Genomic DNA, 23,418 nt, shown 5'->3' with positions numbered 1-23,418 from the left:
ATGTCATACGAAGTGATAGAAACCCTTTAACACTGGACGAGGTAGGGCCCCTGGTGGTGGCGCACGGAACGGCACTCTGTGCGCCCTTTCAATAGCAAATACCTTGGAGAGCAAGTCCTTTCCAAATTTTAGGGTAAGCCAGTCCTCAAAAAAGGCCACCGGATCTGCACCCTCCGCTTTTTCAGGGACCCCCACTAGACGGAGGTTGTTCCTTCTTGATCGATTCTCCAAGTCGTCCGTTTTGGACATCAGCAGGGTCACGTTGTGAATAATCCTGCCCAGATCTCTTTTGACAGGAGGCAGTTGATCCTCTAAGGCACCCACTCTGACTTCCACCTCCGCTATTCTATCAGTAATTTTCCGCAAGTCCTGACGGAGAAGGGACACATTTTCCTGCAGGCTGCCCATATTAGTAGTGAGGAGAGCAAGCGAACTGCTGCATTGCTGTACCGCATTAAAGATATCTTTTGGTGTAGGCTCAGCAGAGCCAATATCAGGCTGACCATGCTGGATACATAATGCGGTTACAGGGCCTGGGGCTGAACTTGGGGGTGCAGGGGCCGCAACTGAAGCCATTTCTCCTGACTGTGCCCCTTCATGAACAGGCCCCTCTGCATGTGCTGATTGTGATATGGAGTTCTCCCCTGGAATAACATTGGGTGCCGCAGGCCCATCTAAAGAAGGCACTGTAGATTTAATTTGGGCATATTTACCCAGTCGGACCGCAAGCTCCGCGGCCCGCACCTCCGATGCGGCGCCATCTTGTTTCGCCGGCGTGGAAGGCCCAGCTTCCTTCAGCTCCCGCTTCTTCTTCCCCGAGCGGGTCATATTGGTATGTGTCGGCTCCAGGCACTCCCCGGCGTCACACAGAGTTTTCCGGTGCTGCAGAGCTAGCTGCAGAAGAAGGATTCCTCAGGATAATTGCTGGCGGGTCAGGAGCTCCCTGCTATCCCGTCTGCTCACATGTCCGACCAGGCCACGCTTCCCCCCCCCCCACCGTTCTTCAAATGTTTGTTGGGAGCATTGAGGAAGTTTGTGTGGGGTACTGTGAGATCAAGACTGTCCCAAAAGGTTTTTATGTGCCTGAAAACACAAAGTGGGGTTGGATTACCTGATTTTCCCTCTTTTCATCAGGCCTCTATTTTTCTCCAGATGATAGATTGGTTCCATCACAGCACTTGCTAACAATGGGTGGATAGGTTCAAATCCGACTAAGGACAACATCTGTATGGAGTTTGTATGTCCTCCCCCGTGTTTGCATGGGCTTCCTCCTGGTACTCCGGTTTCTTCCCACACTCAAAAGACATACTGAAGCGGAATTTAGATTGTGAGCTCCATTGGGGACAGCTTAATGCTAATGTCTGTAAAGTGCGGCGGAATATGTCAGCGCTATATAAGTTACAATAAATAAATATTGAAAAGAATACTACTTCGGTTATTGCCGGATCATAGATCTCCCTTATTATACTTCCCTATTTTGACTTATCTCCTCACCTTGTGGGAAAGACTATTAGTTAGTTAGGAAAAATCTTTCCCATAGACCAGGAATGATGACTCCCCTCTTCGACAATCCTACCTTTACTGGGACTTCATTCGTCGACCTTTTCATCTTGGTCCTCTGCAGGGGGTGTCAAGTTGGCAAAGGTGGTGGCTCGTAGGGACTCTTTACCTAGCTTTGAAACCCTTCAATAGGCCTGCCCACAGAGGACTCTTTCTTGGATTGAATATGCATAATTGCGAGACTTTGTAACACTCAACCCGTAGTACAGATTTTTCCTGCTTCGCATATAGACTTTGAGTTTTTGCTCTTACAGACCACCACTCCCTCACAAGTGATATCAGTGATTATATAAGCTTCTCATGTCCAAATTAGATCTCCCCTCCCTTCCATTTGTAAAGGTTTGGGAACAAGACTTAACTATCTTCCTCCCTGATGCTGATTGACAAAATTTTACTTTTCATTTATAAAACCTCAGTGGCGAACCCTACACAGGAAAATAACTTCAAAATAGTGTCTTGCTGGTATCATTGTCCAGATCTTCTCCATACATGTTAACCTGACGTTACTGACTTATGCTGGTGTTGTAATTCAGCAACTGGGATTACGACTCACATATGGTGGTCTTGTCCTGTACTTCAGCCGTTTTGGCTTGGGGTCTTTAATACCTATTCCCTTGTCATGCAATTTACTCTAATACCCTCACCCCAAGTTGTACTTTTGTCCCTCCTACCAGGCTTCATTTCTAGCTAAAGTTGAACTTTTGTCCCTCCTACCAGGCTTCATTTCTAGCTGTAATAAAGGGCTTCTACATCATTTTTATTTAGCAGCAGCCCGCATGGTGATACCTAGAAAATGGAAATCTGCGGTGGTCCCTTTGATTACTGGTTGATGTCTGAACTGACCCATATTCACCATATGGAAGTCCTAAAAGTGAGGATCATACTAGACTATATAAGGTAGAAGAAGGTTGCATTGGACCACCTATAAGACTGATCCTCGTTTCTTGCATTGGCTGAACAAGTAAGGAAATGTTGAGGTCACTTTCCCCATCCTTCCCCTAGTTCCCTCTTTTCCCACCCCCCCCCTTTTTCTTAAACTTTTCTTCTATATATCTTTGCGCATATGTTTTGTTATTTTGTTCCTTTCAATTTGGTCTGCTGAGGTTTATGGTGTATATATATGTAATTATGAGATCTTGTATCTACGGTACTTGATTTCCTCTTAAGCAGACATTTTACTATTAGTGCTGCAGCATTTGCTGTACTTACTGTAGGGGAAACATTATTTGTAGAAATTGTATGCCTATTGACTACTTGTCTTCTTTTGTTTTGCAATCTATTCTTTAACCCCTTCACGACTGCAATCCGTTTATATACGTGCTATTTTCACATGCCCCGTGCAGCTAGCAAGTGTATAAACGTCAAGCCAGCTCTTTAATCCAAGTGCTGCAAAACGCTTGGATTAAAGCTTCTGCCCCTGCACTGCTGCTGTCACAGACAGCATACAGTGCAGTAATGCCGGCAAGGGACCAATCAGAGTGGTCCCTTGCCGGCAATCGATCCGATTGGTTAGTCTGTGCAGACTAACCAATCGGATCGCAGCAGTGTTAAAATGCCGGTTTCAGGCTCTGATCTGCACTCTGCAGATCAGAGCCTGAAATCACGTTGTGTCCTGAAGCCCCCGATCAGTGACCCCTTCCTGTGTGCCTCCAACTCCCCACGACCACTGTGAGCCCTGCCTCTGCCTGCCCCTGATGCGGGCCCCGCCCCCCCATCCATGTATCGTGCCCCTGATGCGGTCCGCCCCCTCCCCGCCCAATACATTCATCCTGCCCCCATCTGTTCCCCCTGCCCCCGATGCGGTCCCCCTGCTGTGTTTGATGGCGGCGGCTCAGGAATGGAGCCGCCGCCATAAGCAGCGAGTGTCAGTTCTATGCTGACACTCTGCTGTAACCCCTTAGATGCTGCGGCAGCGGCATCCATGGGGTTAATAGAGGAAGGGGGCTCCCTCTCTCCACCATCGGGGCTGCTGCGCTGCAACCGGACGCTTTGCAAAGGCGTCCGGTGTTGCCACCTACAGGAAATCTGGTAGTATTATACTTTGCAATGCAAGAGCATTGCAAAGTATAGTACAGCCATCAGCCCCACTGAATCTTAAAGATCCAAGGAGGACTTGATAAAAAAAAGTGAAAATAATAAAAGTATAAAAAAAAAATATGTAAATTAAAAAAATAAATAGCCTTTTCCTATAAAAAATTAAAAAACAAAACAAAAACCACACATATTAGGTATCATCGCATCCGTAACGACCGTCTATATAAATATATCACATACGTCCAATAAACACCCTAAAAAAATAAAAATAAAAACAGTGTAAAAAAAGCCATTTTTGTCACCTTACATCACAAAAAGTTCAACACCAAGCGATCAAAAAGGAGTATACGCCCCAAAATAGTACCAATCAAACCATCACCTCATCCCGCAAAAAATGATACCCTATTTAAGACAATCGCCCAAAAAATAAAAAAGCTATGGCTCTCAGACTATGGAGACACTAACACAATGTGTTAAAGAAAAAAAATTAATAAAATAGAAAATCTGCCAAAAAAGTGAAATTTAGAAATTTCATCTCCATTTTCCTTTAATTCTTGTGGAACACCTAAAGGGTTAACAAAATTAGCAAAATCAGTTTTGAGTAACTTGAGGGGTGTAGTTTCTACAATGGGGTCATTTATGGGGGGTATCCACTATGTAGGCCCCACAAAGTGACTTCAGACCTGAACTGGTCCTTAAAAAGTGGGTTTTGGAAATTTTCTTTAATATTTTAAGAATTGCTTCTAAACTTCTAAGCCTTCTAACGTCCTAAAAAAATAAAATGACATTTCCAAAATGATGCAAACATAAAGTAGACATATGGGGAATGTTAAGTAATAAATATTTTATGAGGTATCACTTTCTGTTTTAGCTGCAGAGAAATTGAAATGTAGAAAATTGCGAATTTTTCTAAATTTTTGGTAAATTTGGGATTTTTTCATAAATAAAGGTGAAATATATTGACTCAAATTTATGACTGTCATGAAGTACAATGTGTCACGAGAAAACAATCTCAGAATGGCTTGGATAAATAAAAGTGTTCGAAAGCTATTACCACATAAGGTGACGCATGTCAGATTTGTAAATTTTGACCTGGACACTGGGGCATCAATGACCTTTGGTCATGAAAGGGTTAAACAAAAATAAGATTTAAAAACAAAACAAAAAAAACTTGCACATAAAATGAGGCAGTCTTAATGAATTCTCCCCATAGGCTTTTTTTAAATTCATCACAAGCAGAAAACAAATTTAAAAAAATTAAAACGCCCAGCGTTAGAATGCATGTATTTTGGAACAGTGTAAATAATTTAGATTATTGTTTTAACAACTTCCATGCCCTTTATCTTTTTTAACTCTGACAATCCCTTTAACTTGTAGCAGAATGATGGGAACATAACAGGGGAAACCCATTTAGCAGTGTTGGATTTCTTACGCCTGCCGTGGCAATCCCATTTATTTCTATGGGATTACTGCTTCTCTACAATCCTGGCTGCAACAGCTGTCGTGCAAACAGGGTCGCCGTGTAGCCCTAGCTTTAATCTTGATTTCATTTGTCAAAATACTGTTCTAAAACAGGGATGTCCAACCTGCAGCCCTCCAGCTGTTACAAAACTACAACTCCCAGTATGCCTGGACAGCCTACAGCGATTGGGGCATGCTGGGATCTGCTGGAGGGCTGCAGGTTGAGCATCCCTATTCTAGAACTTGGCAGCTTGTTTAGATATTTTCTAGTAAAGTTTCACCTGGCCTTTCTGTTCTTGAGTGTTAGCAGTGGTTTGCATATTGAGATAAAACCTCTAGATTTATGAAGTTGTCTTTTAATTGTAGACTTTGACAATGATGCGCTACCTACCTGAGAATGTTCTTGACTTGGTTAGATGTTGTGAGGGTTTTTTCTGTATGAAGGAAAGAATTTTGCAGTTGTCCACTTTAGCTGACTTTTGCGCTATTCCAAATTTTTTGATGTTGCTGAGCTTCCCATTGGTTCCCTTCATTTTAGAAATGCACCACATTGCTGATTTGGCCACTGTCTCTCTAATAAGTTTTTTTTAAATGTTTTTTTTCCCCCAGCCTAATGATGGTTTCTTTTACTCTTCTTTGGACCACATATTAAGATGTCTCATGAACAACTTCTAAATGCACATTTAATATATGGAATAAACTAAACTTTTCACCCTTTAATCCCTGTACATGGATCTGGACTTTGCTGCAGGGGAGCAACTAGACCACTACCTCCTGGGATAGTTCAAGTGCAGTTGGCAGCTGACCACAGAATTTTTACCAGCCTGTGGACTGATTGACAGCAGCATTTACACCAGACTATGGACTGACCGACAGTAGCATTTACTACAGATAGAGGACTGACTACAGCATTTACAACAGATAGAGGACTGACTACAGCATTTACATCAGACTGATCACTAACTGACCATAGCGTTTACACCAGACTGTGTACTGATTGCAGCGTTTACACCAGACTGTGTACTGATTGCATTATTTACTGTAGGCCAGACCTCAATGTGGCAGCAGCAGACAGGCATGTGCAGCGAGCCCCTGAAGAGCCATGCAGAGGAAGGTAGTGGTAGTGGCCCTGAGGAGATGATGTGTGATGGTGTGCTCCCTCATGCCATTTACCCTGGGGATCGGTTCAGTGAAATTGTGGTTCACGGAATCAGGCCAGAAATAAAAGAAGTCTCTCTTTACTAAGTACAAAATAGAAATTGTAGCATATTCTGCAGTAGTTCTGCTGCTATGTATTACGTTTTTATCTTGTAAGCTAACGTCCTCAGTTATGAAATTGCTGAATGTCAATGGCGTACTGCCAGTATAGGCAGACCACGCAGCTGCTATGGGGCCCGTGGGAGGGGGGGCCCAAAGTGCATGGAAGCAAGGGCCGGCTCCCAGCTACCACCACCCGCTCATCTCTGCTGCTGGACTGCATTTAGTTTTACTTTGGTGAAAGGGACAGCACAGTACCTTGCAGGGCTTGTTCCTTTCTCCAAAGTAAACTTCACCGACCCGACATGAGCAGACAGCCCCCCCCCCTCCTCCTCTCTGCAGTGTGATATTCCTTCATGTGTGAGGAGGGGGCGGAGCCAGAGGAGCCGAGGCAGCAGCAGGAGATAATGGAGGCCCTGCTCTCTCTGACCTCCTGTGTCACTGTGCCTCCAGTATAAAGTTCAGTCCCTCACTGGTCCTCCTACACAGCAGCAATGGGGTAAGTTACTGTGGGAGGGAAGTTAGAAATCTGAAGCTGCTGCCCCTGCACATCTTGTGTCCCCCTGTTGTTCCAGCCCCTCACAGACCTCTGCCCACTGACTATCTCACCTATACTTCATGCAGAGCAAGAAGTTATGTCTCCCAGTGACCCCCCCCCCCCCCTTCATCAGTGGCATTTCAAATTTTCCCAATTTTTCCAGCCTCATCCCCCAATGTATGTTGTAATGTTTCTGGAGGTTATATCAGCACTGGAGCGTTATAAGAGGAGCGGCTGATATCAGTCACATAGGATGTAATGTCTGGAGGTTATATCAGCACTGGAGCGTTATAAGAGGAGTGGCTGATATCAACACTATTGTAGAATCATAAACCTCCTAGCACATGTACGACGAATACTTTATTGGTATACACATAGCGGTCCATTTGGACCAATTAGCGTCTTTTTTCATGTGCTACTGATATCTAAAACTTGGATTGAGAGGAGGAAATACTAGCTAGCACAGCAATACAGTGAATGCAGGAATACAGGCAACTGATCAAGGTGGCAATAGACTAAAGCTGTAGTGACTAGCTAGCATGCTGCTGTGAAAGACTAAAACAACAGCAGACTACCAAGTTAAGGAGGTGATCTGCAATCACTGGGAATGTTAACTCTTTCCAGTATATTGTTAAAGTATTTTAATAAAAAGATATCAGTAGCACACGAAGTTTTAGATATCAGTAGCACACGAAAAAAGACGCTAATTAGTCCAAATGGGCGGCTGATATCAGTCGCATAGGATGTAATGTCTCTGGAGGTTATATCAGCACTGGAGCGTTATAAGAGGAGCGGCTGATATCAGTCACATAGGATGTAATGTCTCTGGAGGTTATATCAGTACTGGAGCATTATAAGAGGAGCGGCTGATATCGGTCACATAGGATGTAATGTCTCTGGAGGTTATATCAGTACTGGAGCGTTATAAGAGGAGCGGCTGATATCAGTCACATAGGATGTAATGTCTCTGGAGGTTATATCAGTACTGGAGCGTTATAAGAGGAGCGGCTGATATCGGTCACATAGGATGTAATGTCTCTGGAGGTTATATCAGCACTGGAGCGTTATAAGAGGAGCGGCTGATATCGGTCACATAGGATGTAATGTCTCTGGAGGTTATATCAGCACTGGAGCGTTATAAGAGGAGCGGCTGATATCAGTCACATAGGATGTAATGTCTCTGGAGGTTATATCAGCACTGGAGCGTTATAAGAGGAGCGGCTGATATCAGTCACATAGGATGTAATGTCTCTGGAGGTTATATCAGTACTGGAGCGTTATAAGAGGAGCGGCTGATATCAGTCACATAGGATGTAATGTCTCTGGAGGTTATATCAGTACTGGAGCGTTATGAGAGGAGCGGCTGATATCGGTCACATAGGATGTAATGTCTCTGGAGGTTATATCAGCACTGGAGCGTTTTAAGAGGAGCGGCTGATATCGGTCACATAGGATGTAATGTCTCTGGAGGTTATATCAGCACTGGAGCGTTATAAGAGGAGCGGCTGATATCAGTCACATAGGATGTAATGTCTCTGGAGGTTATATCAGTACTGGAGCGTTATAAGAGGAGCGGCTGATATCGGTCACATAGGATGTAATGTCTCTGGAGGTTATATCAGCACTGGAGCGTTATAAGAGGAGCGGCTGATATCGGTCACATAGGATGTAATGTCTCTGGACAGTGCACCACCCCCATCATTTAACCCCCCAGGTGCCACGATCAATGCTGATCGCGGCACCTTTGAGTGAAGGCGGAGGAATGCAGTTCCCTCTAATAAAAAAAAAAAGATTTATCCGTAACCGTTTCAAAAGGTTATTTATAGATTGTGTTTCTTTACTTATTAGCAAATGGGTGTGACAGGGGAGGAGCCGGGTGGGTAATGGGCGGAGTTAGGGGGCCCAATTCTGAATCTTGCTATGGGGCCCAATGATTTTTGTGTACGCCCCTGCTGAATGTAGATTAATATTCAATATTAATCTTTTTTACCATGAACTCTTATGTTCTCTTTTTACTTACAGAAAGTAGAGCAGAAACTTAATATGTAATCATATGAGGAGACCAGTGAAATACAGCCCTGAGCAGCACATGGCTCGTCAGTGGAAATAAAACCAGGCACACAACAACATAGGGGGGAATAGAGAATTTTATTTCATTTATAATTTTATTAATGATGGGACAGATGATTTGGTGTAAATACCAAATCAAAGTCAAGGATATGTTAGATCCATTGACTTTTATTGATTCAGGGGAAGGCGAAAAAACCCCCTGTAGGGGGAAAAATTCCTTCCCGACTCCGCTTAGGGCAGTCAGACTATTTCCCTGGATCAGATATTATTAATCCAGAGGAAGGCGAAAAAACCTCACTGAGCCTCAGCCATCAGCTTCACATGAGGGAAAATTCCTTCCCGACTCCACGCATGGCAGTCAGATTAGTCCCTGAATCAATTACTAAATAAGGCTATGTTCACATCAGCATTCAGCCTTTCCGTTCTCCTGCTCCGTTATAGGAGCAGGAGAACGGAAAGGACGGATTCGGCTCATAACTGAGCCGAGCGAAGCCTACGGACCTCATAGACCCCCATAGACTATAATGGGGTCCGTTAGGTTTCCGCTCAGAAGATGATTTTGTCTCCGCTCCAAAATCATCTTCTGAGCAGAAACCTAACGGACCCCATTATAGTCTATGGGGGTCTATGAGGTCCGTAGGCTCCGCTCGGCTCAGTTATGAGCCGAATCCGTCCTTTCCGTTCTCCTGCTCCTATAATGGAGCAGGAGAACGGAAAGGCTGAATGCTGATGTGAACAAGGCCTAATCTGTCCACAAAAGGTGGTCCGAATTGTACTTTTGATTAGGGGAATGGCTGAATTCGGGGAAGGGCAACTGTGTTGATCCACAGGAAGGTGAGAAAAAACCCTTTATGACATTTGCCAATCTGTCCTGATCTAAGGGGAAAAACACTCCTTCCTGACTGCAAATATGGCAGTGGGAATATAGTCCCTGGATCAAATGCCCGTATACATACCCACAGTCATCCAGCGTTGATCTGTGAGCTCCAGGACCAGTGTCCTCTCTCATCAAGTGTCTTCCAGATGTTATTTTTCTTCAGCCCAGTGCCAATCGCAGGTCCTGTTGTCATAGTTCTTCATGGTCTTCACACTGTAGGATATATGACAGGATGAATCAATACAGATACCACAAGATGTGGTATAATATATGAAGACTGAGAGCTCATGTGAAGATGAGGGATTTTACACAATTATTTAATGCTCATGAAACTGAAGCTACACATTTGGGGCAACATAAATCTTGAATCATTAGGAATTTCATACAGCTGTATAGGATCACCACTTATTTCCAGCTATATACCTGGGTCTGTTCTTCTGTCCGTCTCCAGGAGCTCAGGAGGACATATTGCTCTGATGACATTAGAGCGGGTGGAGGGTTTACCGGGTGACAAATGAAAACCCTCTGAAAATGGCCTGATGTTTAGATGGTAAAGGTCCCTTCTTGGCCGCTGCTGCCTCCATTATGCCCAGGTTGAATCGCTTGGCACAGCGTTGAGGTGTAGATGGCTATAAGAAAAAAATAGATGAAAATGAGGATATGATCATCACAAGTCGTCACAGACCTGATATGAAGCTTCTGCTGGTAGTATTATCACATGTAATATGATCACCTTATGTACCCATCCTCCATCATAAGCGCACGTCCAGCACACTGACATCATCATCACGTGACGCTGGAAGTGTCATGTGACCAGGAATAACAGCCTACTTAAATGGGCAGCCTGCTGACCACAGGTTGCCTGTGATTGGTATTTTACCATCCTACCCTGCTTCATTTATTTTCTGTCCTATGTGATTCTGACCTCTGCCTGGTTAAAGTTTACTCTTTGCCTGACCCCTTTTGTACTTGATGTGACTCCCTGGTTTCTGCCCTCTGGTTCTGATTAGGATCGGTTTGTATTCTGCCGATATTGACTTCGGCTGGAAGAAGGCCACAGTGATTTAGCCAGCGCCGGTGCCTTCTCAAATAGCTGATCAGCCGGCTTTCCATAGTGTGGTACTCCCACCAGATACTGATGACCTGTATATAGATATTGTAGGTCATCGAATAAAAATATCTGGCCCCTCTCTATGGCATGTACATACCCTACTAGGAAGTATGGACAGAAGTTATCATGTTGAGGCAATCCTAGTAAAATCTGCATAAAGAATAATTGAACATCATGGAGGATATATGTGTCAGATCAGGACCTCAAGCACTGTCCAGAACCTGACATTTTAATTCAGTAGTATTTCTCTTCCTCTACATCCTCATGTGGGTTGTGGTGCTCTTCTCCACTAAGTCATACATAAAAGCTCTGTATGGTGACATGCATTCCTGGATTTGGAGTTCAGTGGCCCAGTCACCAAACTACCATGTCCTGTGACGGCTGCACCCCTCTTTACCATCTGCCAACATGTCCCCCTATCAAGCCCCTGACATTGAGAATCATATACAGTATATAAAGTGTATCTAGACCAGGGAAGAGCTTTTTTTCATTTACTTACTACAGGGATGTGTGGTGGGGCCATCCGAAGGGCTTCCACAGAGACCCAGTCAATATGCTGGAAGAAATGATGGCCTCGGATGTTCCCGTGGACTCCTAAGCGCTTGGCAGGATGTTTCTGGAGGAGCTGAAAATGAGGATTGTAATTATAACTTAGTCACTATAACGACGTCTGAACACAATGACCAATCAGACTCCAGATCTTACATATATGGGAAATGAAATAAGCAATCTAATTGGTTTCTATTGGCAAATTCTCCACTTTTCCCTTGTGCTTGTTTTGAAAAATTTCCCCTAACGTTTGCCCCTTAACACTACCGTGGCGAATGAGATCATGGTGCACTATGGGGCATCGTAGTGGGAGATCTCTCCTATCACAGGTTGTCATGTAACATTGTATACAGTACAGTAGTGTCATGTAGGAACATACTGACCTTTTTAATGATGTCTTTAGCGCCGGAGCGTGTTTTGTCAAACAGTGCAGGATTGTAAGTGCACTCACTGGTGATAATTTCATTTAAGATGACACCAAATGAATACCAGTCCACTCCGACGCCATACTCCTTCCCAGCCAGCATCTGCCAGAAAGGAGAGAAGAGTGACTACACGGCATATGAAGGTGACAGAGGAAATCTCACTTTTACAGGCTCAGTGTGATCAAGTGCTACATGGTGGTTTATTTATTGGAACAGGCACATTCAAATATTAGGTTTCTCCACCAGCACCCACTGCAGTGGAATTGAATGGCCACACTGAGCTTCCCCTGACAATAACTGATTTGCAGAATAAGTAATTTTACTGCATAGTGAACGCCGTAAAAGTTTTCTTTTTCTTCTCCATAAATATTTTTTTTTTTACAGTTTCTCAATACATTGGCATTAAAAAGTATGGCCCTAAGAAGGCAAGGAAGAGAAATTGAAAAATTTAATTTCCAGAATTGGCCGGGTCCAGAACAGGAGGCATTCATCAATACATAATGATGAGAAAATAAATGATTAAAAATAAGAATTACCATCATTCAAGGGATTCAGAATATTCATTATCTTTCTTCAGAATAGGCCATCAGTATCAGATCAGTGGGGGTCTGACTCTCGTCATCCCCACCAATCAGCTGTATGAAGGGCCAGGCGCTACCTGCAGGTTATTGCAGCCTTGTCCCGTTCACGTCAATGAGAAGAAGCTGCAGTAGCCGGCATCAGGTAGGTGGCGTGCAGTAATCAATGAGGTAGAGCTCAGACCATCAATGAGGACCCTTCAAACAGGTAATAGGTGGGGGTGCCAAGAGTCGGACCTCCACCAATGTGATATTAATGGCTGAAGCTGAGAATATGCGACCGATATTCCAAACCTGGAAAACCCCTTTAATACAAATGGAATGGTGGAAATGAGAAAACTCCCTTTTTCTCACCTCAGGAGCCACAAAGCCTTTTGTTCCAGCATATTCGGTGGCTGTGCGGTCTCCAAGCATGTTCTCAAGTGCGAGACCGAAATCCGTGATCTTAATATGGCCCGTCTCAGCCACCAGGATGTTCTCGGGCTTGAGGTCTCTGTGGATGATTCCCTTCGAATGGAGAAATTGGATGCCACACACGAGCTCAGCGGCATAGAATCTGTCAGAAAAGTAATTAAATGAATATAATGCGAGGATAACACAGAAGACTGTTAGACATTCTTACCAGTCACTGGAATAAGAGTCAAAAATCAATGTCATCACTTTCCACTGATGAGACAATTTCTTATGGCCAGGGCTGTATGGGGGCTTAAAATCACATGGATTGCTATTAAAGGGTGTCTCCAGGAATGATTGTTAATGGCCAGAACCAACCTGACTAGGACGGGTTGCCCTCTGCTCAGGCCTGACGGCATATCATATATACAGGATCCTGGTCTACAACACACAGTAATAGATCCATCCTATGACCCTGACAGGAACACTCACCAATGTAAAGTGCAGTCAGGAGCAGGGCTCAGTGTATAGTGAGGACGCTACCCTCACCGCCTTAAGCAGCTCTACTATTGGAGGAAACCAGTTCTAGTCACATTCTAGGACAAGTTGCTTGTGACCATTGACCATTCCTGGAGAACCCCTCTAATACCTGGGAATGTGATTAAGGCTCCATTCACACGTCCGTAACGTGTTTTACGGATCCGCGGACCCGCAAAACACGGAGAGCGGCAATGTGCGTTCCGCATTTTGCGGACCGCACATCACCGGCACTAATAGAATATGCCTATTCTTGTCCGCAATTGTGGGCAAGAATAGGACATGTTCTATTTTTTTTCGGGAACAGAAATGCGGACCCGGAAGTGCGGATCCGCATTTCCGGAGACGGGCCGCACATCGTGCAGCCCCATTTAAAATGAATAGGTCCGCAATTCCGTTCCACAAAATGCGGAACGAAATTGCGGACGTGTAAATGGGGCCTAAAACTACTATCATTCTGGCGCTTTGGCTTTCCATTTGTGAGATCCGTTCAGGGCTCTCACAAGCGGTCCAAAACGGATTTGCCCTAATGCATTCTGAATGGAAAAGGATCCGCTCAGAATGCATCAGTTTGCCTCCGTTCCGTCTCCATTCCGCCTTGGAGGCGGACACCAAAACGCTGCTTGCAGCGCTTTGGTGTCCGTCTGATGAAACTGAGCCAAACGGATCCGTTCTGACACACAATGTAAGTCAATAGGGACGGATCTGTTTTCTATGACACAATCTGGCACAATAGAAAACGGATCCGTCCTCCATTGACTTTCAATGGTGTTCAAGACGGATCTGTTTTGGCCATGTTACAGATAATACAAACGGATCCGTTCTGAACGGATGCAGACGGTTGTATTATCTGAACAGATCCGTCTGTGCAGATCCATGACGGATCCGCACCAAACGCGAGTCTGAAAGTAGCCTAAGGCCCCTTTCACACGGGCGAGTATTCCGCGCGGATGCGATGTGTTGAACCCGCACTGAATCATGATCCATTCATTTCTATGGGGCTGTGCACACGAGCTGTGATTTTCACGCATCACTTGTGCGTTGCGTGAAAATCGCAGCATGCTCCTTTTTGTGCGTTTTTCACGTAACGCAGGCCCCATAGAAATGAATGGGGTTGCATAAAAATCACAGGCATCCGCAAGCAAGTGCGGATGCGGTGCGATTTTCACGCACGGTTGCTAGGAGACGATCAGGATGGAGACCCGATCATTATTATTTTCCCTTATAACATGGTTATAAGGGAAAATAATAGGATTCTGATTACAGAATGCATAGTAAAATAGCGCTGGAGGGGTTAATTTAAAAAAAATAAAAAATTAAACTCACCTTAGTCCACTTGATCGCGCAGCCCGGCTTCTCTTCTGTCTCCTTCTTTGCTGATTGCAGGAAAAGGACCTGTGGTGACGTCATTCCGGTCATCACATGATCCATCACATGATCTTTTACCATGGTGATGGGTCATGTGATGGACCATGTGATGACCGGAGTGACGTGACCACAGGTCCTTTTCCTGCAATCAGCAAAGAAGGAGACAGAAGAGAAGCCGGGCTGCGCGATCAAGTGGACTAAGGCTACTTTCACACTTGCGTTCGGAGCGGATCCGTCTGGTGTCTGCACGGCCAGGCGGACACCCGAACGCTGCAAGCTGCATTCGGGTGTCCGCCTGCTGAGCGGAATGGAGGTCAAACGGTGCCAGACTGAGGCATTCTGAGCGGAACCGCATTCACTCAGAATGCATTGAGGCTGTACGGATGCGTTCGGGGCCGCTTGTGAGAGCCTTCAAACGGAACTCACAAGCGGAACGCTAGTGTGAAAGTAGCCTAAGGTGAGTTTAATTTAATTTTATTTTTTTAACCCCTCCAGCGCTATTTTACTATGCATTCTGTATTCAGAATGCTATTATTTTCCCTTATAACCATGTTATAAGGGAAAATAATACAATCTACAGAACACCGATCCCAAGCCCAAACTTCTGTGAAGAAGTTCGGGTTTGGGTACCAAACATGCGCGATTTTTCTCACGCGAGTGCAAAACGCATTACAAAATGCATTACAAAAATCGCGCATGTTCCCGCAACGCACCCGCACCTATTCTCGCAAAGCCTGTGTGAAAGAGTCCTAAGGTTCCTTCACATCACACAGGGGAGATCTGTTCTCCTGTATGTCTTTTAATATCAGATGGAGGATCACAGCCCAAGGAAGAGGGGAAACATTCCCTAACATTTCCTGAGGAACATTTCTTCAATCCTTCTTTGGTAGAGAAGAAACGGGGGAGCAGATCTCATCAGTGTGATGTACATGAGGCAGGACGCTGTATCTAACATTTCATGGCATCTTCTGACCGTTTGGCCGTGCGCTTCATGCTGCCGCTGCACTACAGTAATACCCTCGTATGATCTATACCAGTGTATTACTGTAGTGCAGCGGCGGCATGAAGCGAACGGCGTCATAGCAACCAATGTCAGCAGGAATCCCGGCCGGGTTACCACGGACCGCTCTCGGCCGCGGAATACGGCCATGTGCATGAGGCCTTTAGCTGAGGTTTTGTATCCAGCCTTACCTTGCACTGGGGATGTCAAGCCGCCCCTTCATCCTCAGGAATTGATCAAGGTCCCCGCAGCTCATGTATTCCAGCCCAAGTAGAACAAGCATCTGTGACATAGAAGACGCCATTACTGATCCATCAGATCACATTTACACATTTACTGGACAGAATATAGCAGCGGCTTCTGTAATCCTTGAAGGGATATTCAAGTTTCATTAAGTAACGGTTATTCTTTGTATATAGTGAAAGATTATACAGCTTTATAATCTTTCTGTATCAGGTTCTCAGTTATGATCTCTGCTTGCAGTTATGAATAGAAACCTTCACTGCCTTCCTCCATCTGCTATAAATCTGTCCTGGTCCTGTGATGGAGACATGGTGCTCAGCACTTTACTAGACACAGATCTGATAACCGTACTCTAATGATCCGAGTGTCCGTGTGTCCATGACATGGCGAGGAGAAACAATGAAGGATCATTCATAACTGCAAGTAAGAGATACTACAAACTATGAGGACTTGATACAAAAAGTATTGTATATTTTGGAGTACAAGGGAATATTTTCCCAAACCACGGATCCGCAAAACATGGACATTGGCCTTTCCGTGTGCATCTGGGTTTGTGTGATCACGCCTCAAAAGATAGAAGATGTCCCCTCTTTGGTCATATCTTATGGATTCGAGGACCCATTGAAGTTAGTGGGTTCCCCCCCACAAAGTGAGGTGCACACAGCTGGTGTTCATGTTTTGCAGCTCGGCAGTTTGTAGTCCGCAGAACGGACATGTTCATGTGAGTGGATCTGTATTCACAGGATAAGTAGTAAGTGTCTGATCACTGAGGTCCATCTGCCGAAGCCCTCAACAATCCTGAGAACAGGGGCAGTGGTGCGGCTACTGTGGAGGCAGTCACTCATGCAACCTTGCCTCTTCATTCACATGGGGATTCAAGGACCTCCATTTTTCTGATCACTGGGGGCCCCTGCAATCCTACCAGACCCATTCGCTCTGACATGGATAGTCATTATGTCAGGTGTTACAGTGAAGGGTCTTGGGTTCTCCAGCGACTGCTGCTGGCCCCTTTTCTGCTGATTGGGTTATGAGTGGAGACATTTGATAAAAGCGAGGTTGTCAGTAGTGTACCTTGGTCTGAAATGCAAAGGCCGCGTGGACAAGGAAGGGGCTCCCAGATGCCAGCTGTAACACTCGGTGCTCCACCAACACATCCGCCTCCTCACAGTCGGCAAGCATGGATCTCTTGCTGATGATCTTAACAGCATACTTCTGATGGTTAGAAGTGTCCTCAGCCAAGATGACCTTTCCATAACTTCCCTCCCCGAGCACATGATGGAATATTAATCTCTCCCTGATGTTCTCGGAGATTGTGCTTCTAGAGCAGGTTGGCCGAACACCACTGTCCTCAACTGGGGGGGAAATAATAGAAAGACAAGAGAAGACAATTAAAGGTATATTCTCATCTGAGGCATTAATACCACATCGATTGTCTTGGCCCTTTCTGTTACTCTCATAGACCATTGTTGACAACAGTAATGAATCTGCATTGCCAAACACAGAGCTGGGCTTTCTCCAGCAGTCCCATAGACTTGGAATGGTGACAGGTGGGGGACTATATTATTCTATTTATTGGCATCCAGCACCCATAGATAAATACAGACTCAGACTACAACCTCTTCATGCATATAATGTACATGCACGTGATTTTGTGTTTAGGGGTTAAAGGGTTGTCCCACAATTACATGTCGCCTATGTACCATATGTATGTTGAATAATCCAGTGAAGAGTTCTGACAGTTACTTGTACAGTACGGCGCCACCTGGTGTTTAATGTGCAGCTACTGAGCTGGGTGCTGCTGGTCACAGGTCAGTCACTCCCCTCATAGCCGGGTCTCTTCACAGTGCTCCTCTCTGCTCACTGCAGAGCAGCTGAAAGACATGGCTTTCTTCCCTGTGTTCACTGCAGAGGAGCTAATAAAAAGGCTTCTTCCACGCAGAAAGCTATTTCTATCGGCTGTTCTGCCATGAACACAGGATCACTATGCAGAGACCTGGCTCTGGGGAGAGTGAGCATGTGTGACCAGCAGCCCTCAGCTCAGTAGATGGACGCGCACGTTGCTATACACTGTGAACACCAGTTGGCGCTATACTATGTAAGTCATCATAACTCTTCACTGGATTATTTTTAATGGCATGTGAAATGTGCTTTACTTTTTATCATATATAAATGAATATGACATATTAAGGTCAACCAATCCCTTTAACCCTTCCTGATATGTCACATACTGTATATATACAGTATGTCATATATCGCAGAGGAGGGTATAGACTCCATACACAGTGGGCGTCAAATGTTTAACCGCCTCCGGACCGCCTAACGCAGGATTGCGTTCCGGCGGCGGTCGATTTGTTCCTCCTTCACGCTTCGGCGCGTCATCTCGCGAGGCGCGAGATTTCCTGTGAATGCTCGCACACAGGAGCGCGCGTTCACAGGATCGGGAGGTAAACGAGTGGATCTACAGCCTGCCAGCGGCGATCATTCGCTGGCAGGCTGTAGATGCGATTTTTTTAACCCCAAAAAGGTATATTAGACGCTGTTTTGTTAACAGCGTCTGATATACCTGCTACCTGGTCCTCTAGTGGTCCCTTTTGCTTGGATCGACCACCAGAGGACACAGGCAGCTCTGTATGTAGCACCAAACACCACTACACTACACCCCCCCCTGTCACGTATTAACCCCTTATTAACCCCTGATCACCCCATATTAGACTCCCTGATCACCCCCCTGTCATTGATCACCCCCCTGTAAGGCTCCATTCAGACGTACGTATGTGTTTTGCGGATCCGCGGATCCACGGATCCGCAAAACACATACAGACGTCTGAATGGAGCCTTACAGGTGGGTGATCAATGGCAGGGAGGTGATCACTCCATATAGACTCCCTGATCACCCCCCTGTCATTGATCACCCCCCTGTAAGGCTCCATTCAGACGTCCGTATGTGTTTTGCGGATCCACGGATCCGCAAAACACGGACACCGCGTATCCGCAAAACACGGACACCGGCAATGTGCTTTCCGCATTTTGCGGATCCGCACATTGCCAGAACTATATAGAAAATGCCTTTTCTTGTCCGCAATTGCGGACAAGAATAGGACATGTTCTATAGGCTCTACAAAAAACGCAGTGTTCGCCCGATCAGGCCTGATCGTGTGCGCACACTTGCGTTCAGTCCGCCCCACCGCAGTGACAGAATCTTTTTTTTTCTGATCACTGCAAAAACACCGTAAAATCGCTGCGGCGCTATAAAGATCACTTTTGAGGGGCATAGCGAGTTCATAGAAGATTTTTTTTTTTGGCACAAGTTAGCGGAAATAGTTTTTTCTTTTTGTTTTTTCTTACAAAGTCTCATATTCCACTAACTTGTGACAAAAAAAAACTCAACATACCCCTCACGGAATCCAAATGCGTAAAGATTTTTAGACATTTATATTCCAGACTTCTTCTCACGCTTTAGGGCCCCTAAAATGCCAGGGCAGTATAAATACCCCACATGTGAACCCATTTTGGAAAGAAGACACCCCAAGGTATTTTGTGAGGGGCATGGCGAGTTCATGTAAAATTTTATTTTTTGTCACAAGTTAGTGGAATATGAGACTTTGTAAGAAAAAAATAAAAATAAAATCATTTTCCGCTCTTGTGCAAAAAAAAAAATATTCTAGGAACTCGCCATGCCCCTCACGGAATACCTTGGGGTGTCTTCTTTCCAAAATGGGGTCACTTGTGGGGTATTTATACTGCCCTGGCATTTTAGGGGCCCTAAAGCGTGAGAAGTAGTTTGGAATCCAAATGCGTAAAAAAATGCCCTGTGAAATCGTAAAGATTGATTCTCATTGGAATTTGGGCCCCTTTGCGCACCTAGGCTGCAAAAAAGTGTCACACATGTGGTATCGCCCTGAGTACGGCGATACCACATGTGTGACACTTTTTTGCAGCCTAGGTGCGCAAAGGGGCCCAAATTCCAAAGAGTACTTTTAGGATTTCACAGGGCATTTTTTACGCATTTGGATTCCAAACTCTCTAAAAAATGCCCCTAAAATGCCAGGGCAGTATAAATTCCCCACAAGTGACCCCATTTTGGAAAGAAGACACCCCAAGGTATTCTGTGAAGGGTATGGTGAGTTCATGTAAAATTTTATTTTTTGTCACAAGTTAGTGGAATATGAGACTTTGTAAGAAAAAAATAAAAAATAAAAATAAAAAAATCATTTTCCGCTAACTTGTGACAAAAAATAAAAACTTCCATGAACTCACTATGCCCATCAGCGAATACCTTAGGGTGTCTACTTTCCGAAATGGGGTCATTTGTGGGGTGTTTCTACTGTCTGGGCATTGTAGAACCTCAGGAAACATGACAGGTGCTCAGAAAGTCAGAGCTGCTTCAAAATGTGGAAATTCACATTTTTGTACCATAGTTTGTAAACGCTATAACTTTTGCGCAAACCAATAAATATACACTTATTGCATTTTTTTTTATCAAAGACATGTAGAACAATAAATTTTGAGAAAAATGTATATAGAAATGTAGTTTTGTTTGAAAAATTTTACAACAGAAAGTGAAAAATGTCATTTTTTTGCAAAAAATTTCGGTCAATTTTGATTAATAACAAAAAAAAGTAAAAATTTCAGCAGCAATGAAATACCACCAAATGAAAGCTCTATTAGTGAGAAGAAAAGGAGGTAAAATTCATTTGGGTGGTAAGTTATGACCGAGCAATAAACCGTGAAAGTAGTGTAGTGCAGAATTGTAAAAAGTGGTCTGGTCATTAAGGGGGTTTAAGCTAGGGGAGCTGAGGTGGTTAATCAAAAGTTTAATGACATTTTAAAAAAATATTTAAAAAGTTATTTTCTATTTATTATATAAAAATACAAATTATAACAAAACTATTATTGGTATCACCATGTCTGTAAGCTTCTAACCAATTGAAATATCCCATACAGTGAACACCTTAAAAAAATACACAATGCGAGAATTGCTGCTTTTTGGTCACTTCACCTCCAAAAAAATGGAATAAAAAGTGGTCAAAAAGTTGCATGTTTGGTACCAATAAAAATTATAACTCAGTCTTCAAAAAACAAGCCTTACACGCTCCATTCACAGAATAAGTGCACAGGTTCAGGGTCTGAGAATATTTTATTTTGTACATGTAGTAAACACAAAAAACGATGTACATTTAGTATCTCTGTGACTGTACTGACCTGTGGGATAAAGATGACGCCATTTTTACTATACAGTGAATGACACATAAATAAAATGTTTGTAAACTTGCAGACCAGACCCCTGAATACAAACCCCGGAGTAAATACTCACCCCATAATAATTAAAGACCTGAAACCACCTAAATAAATGCAGTTTTGGGTCAAAGCTGCTACAGAACAGCATTAAACAGCTCAGATGCTGCAGACCTGGGGGCTCTTTCCCACTTACATATTCAGGTCAGTATTGGGGTCAGTATATGGGAAACTAAACCCAGAGAGGAACCTACACAGAGAGGAAGGATCATGGAAAACTCTGCATTTCTTATGTATTTTCTTTTCCCGGATCTGACAAATACTTTTCATGTGAAAGTGTCCGAAAGAAAAGAAGTTCTGCAGCAGCTGCAGGGTGTTCCACAAGGAGTAATGCACTTCCTGGAATACATTATTAAGAATATTAGAAGTCACCTTGGGACTGTATATGGCAGGGGCGGACTGGGAACTTAAAGTGGCCCTGGAAAAAAACTAAAAGTGGCCCCATATTGTAGTAGGGTTCGAATTGACAGAAGGCGGGGCCACATAAGTATGCAGGGACACCAGAAGTAGGAGGGGCAGCATTACCATAATGCAACACAAGATACCGCCCCTGCAGAACCGAATACTGTATCACCAATGATACAGGTACTTACTGCTAAGAGTATGAGATTGTTATATACCCAGCTGGCAGCCATGAGGAGGGGTCAGGTGGCCCCTTGGACATCAGCCCATGGGAAATTTTGCTGTAGGGTCTATGGCCAGTCTGCCCCTGGTATACGGACTAATTCCCATTATACTTCTCTAGCTAGTATCTAAATACCCTGACCAAGACAGAATGTCTCGCTGTCGCTCCCAATGTACATGGCAGATAGCACCCCTCCCCCACCCCTAGTAACCCCCCAGCTGTAAATGTGGAATCCCCTTCCTTCTGCTTGTCTCAGGTCTCAGCGCTACAGATCAGATTAATGTAAAGTTATAACAAAGTGTCCAGGATGTATAACTTGTGTATTCCTGTATGTGTGCATCTACCTGAGACTCTCTGGTCCTTCTGCTGGTCTTCTGTCTTCACGGTGTCGTCCTCCTTCTTGATCAGGGACTTCTTTGCTCCTTTTGAAGAGATAAGGATGAGTTTTCTCTTCTTGGCACATTTGGGCTCTTTAGTCACATCTTCTTTCACTTGAATGAGCTGATCCTTAGGAGACGTCTTCTTGGAGGAGCTGGATGGTCTTCTCTTCTTCCTCTTCTTGCTCCTCTTGGGTGTCTCCTTCTCTTCATCCACTGGGGTCAGGATGGTCCGTCTCTTCTTCCCTCCTTTCCTCCTGATGAGAGTCTCCTCTTCTTTCTCCATCACCTTCTGCTCATCAGCCGATGAGTCAGGAATTCCTCTTCTTTTCTTCGCTCCTCTCCTCTTCATAACAATCTTCTCTTCCTCCGAATCCAATGTAGCGCTTTCCATCAGGTCAGCAGATACAGGTATGTCCTCCGTCGCCAGTCAACTCTAACTGCCACTTCCAACTGCCACCTACTATACAGATGCGGGCACCACAGTTGCCCTGGTTACATGGTTGTGATGTGAGCAGGAACTGACCAATAGTGTTCAGCCATTTCTGCCATCCTTATTTTGAACATAATATTTATTGAAAATAAATTTATTACATTTGATAGAATAAATATAAGTTTCCATTTTACTGTGATCTTTAAGGAACATATTGGAAACTTTTATGAAATGAAATCTGCTGCAAAGGTGGAGCAATAATCTGCGTTATAAAGATGGCAGGAGAAACGTGTGCCCTATTTATGAAAGAATTCTGTCTTTCTGATAAACATTGTCATTGTGCCGTTCCTCTGTTATTCCTACTGGAAATGTGTGAAGAAATTGAAAACTAAACTCAGCTTTCTCATCAAAGGGTTGTGTCCCTATATAGTCTAATGGTATGGACAGGGGAATAGTAAGAACAGTTGTCGGTTAGGCTGGGGCTAAGCAGAAACATTTTGTAGAACTACTGATTCATTTCATCACATTTCTAATCCTATTACATAATTCCCATGTGCAACATTGATGGCATATTGCTAGGACTCGCTCTTTTCTCTAGAATGGGACACCTGAGTGAACAGAGAGAAGCAGTGCATGTGTGGTCACCCTCCGTTCACTGCTATGGGACTTCAGAAAATGGCAAAGCGG

The 23,418-nt window shown here is 44.3% G+C and overlaps 1 protein-coding gene across 1 annotated transcript; it reads right to left on the bottom strand.

Annotated features, from left to right (window-relative positions):
* Window positions 1–11,395: 11,395 nt before the first annotated feature.
* LOC120986896 (protein kinase C delta type-like) lies at window positions 11,396–22,692 on the bottom strand. Its single transcript, XM_040415581.1, has 6 exons — window positions 22,266–22,692; window positions 17,073–17,353; window positions 15,950–16,041; window positions 12,815–13,016; window positions 11,841–11,984; window positions 11,396–11,533 (listed from the first exon to the last, which is right to left on the bottom strand). Exons 1-6 carry the CDS (start codon window positions 22,690–22,692, stop codon window positions 11,396–11,398), a joined length of 1,284 nt encoding a protein of 427 aa, XP_040271515.1.
* Window positions 22,693–23,418: the final 726 nt, after the last annotated feature.

The sequence above is a fragment of the Bufo bufo genome, chromosome 1 (assembly GCF_905171765.1).
Source record: "Bufo bufo chromosome 1, aBufBuf1.1, whole genome shotgun sequence".
Taxonomy (NCBI): domain Eukaryota; kingdom Metazoa; phylum Chordata; class Amphibia; order Anura; family Bufonidae; genus Bufo; species Bufo bufo.
The sequence above is the reverse complement of the archived record's forward strand: the minus strand, read 5'-3'. Positions and strand labels throughout refer to the sequence as shown.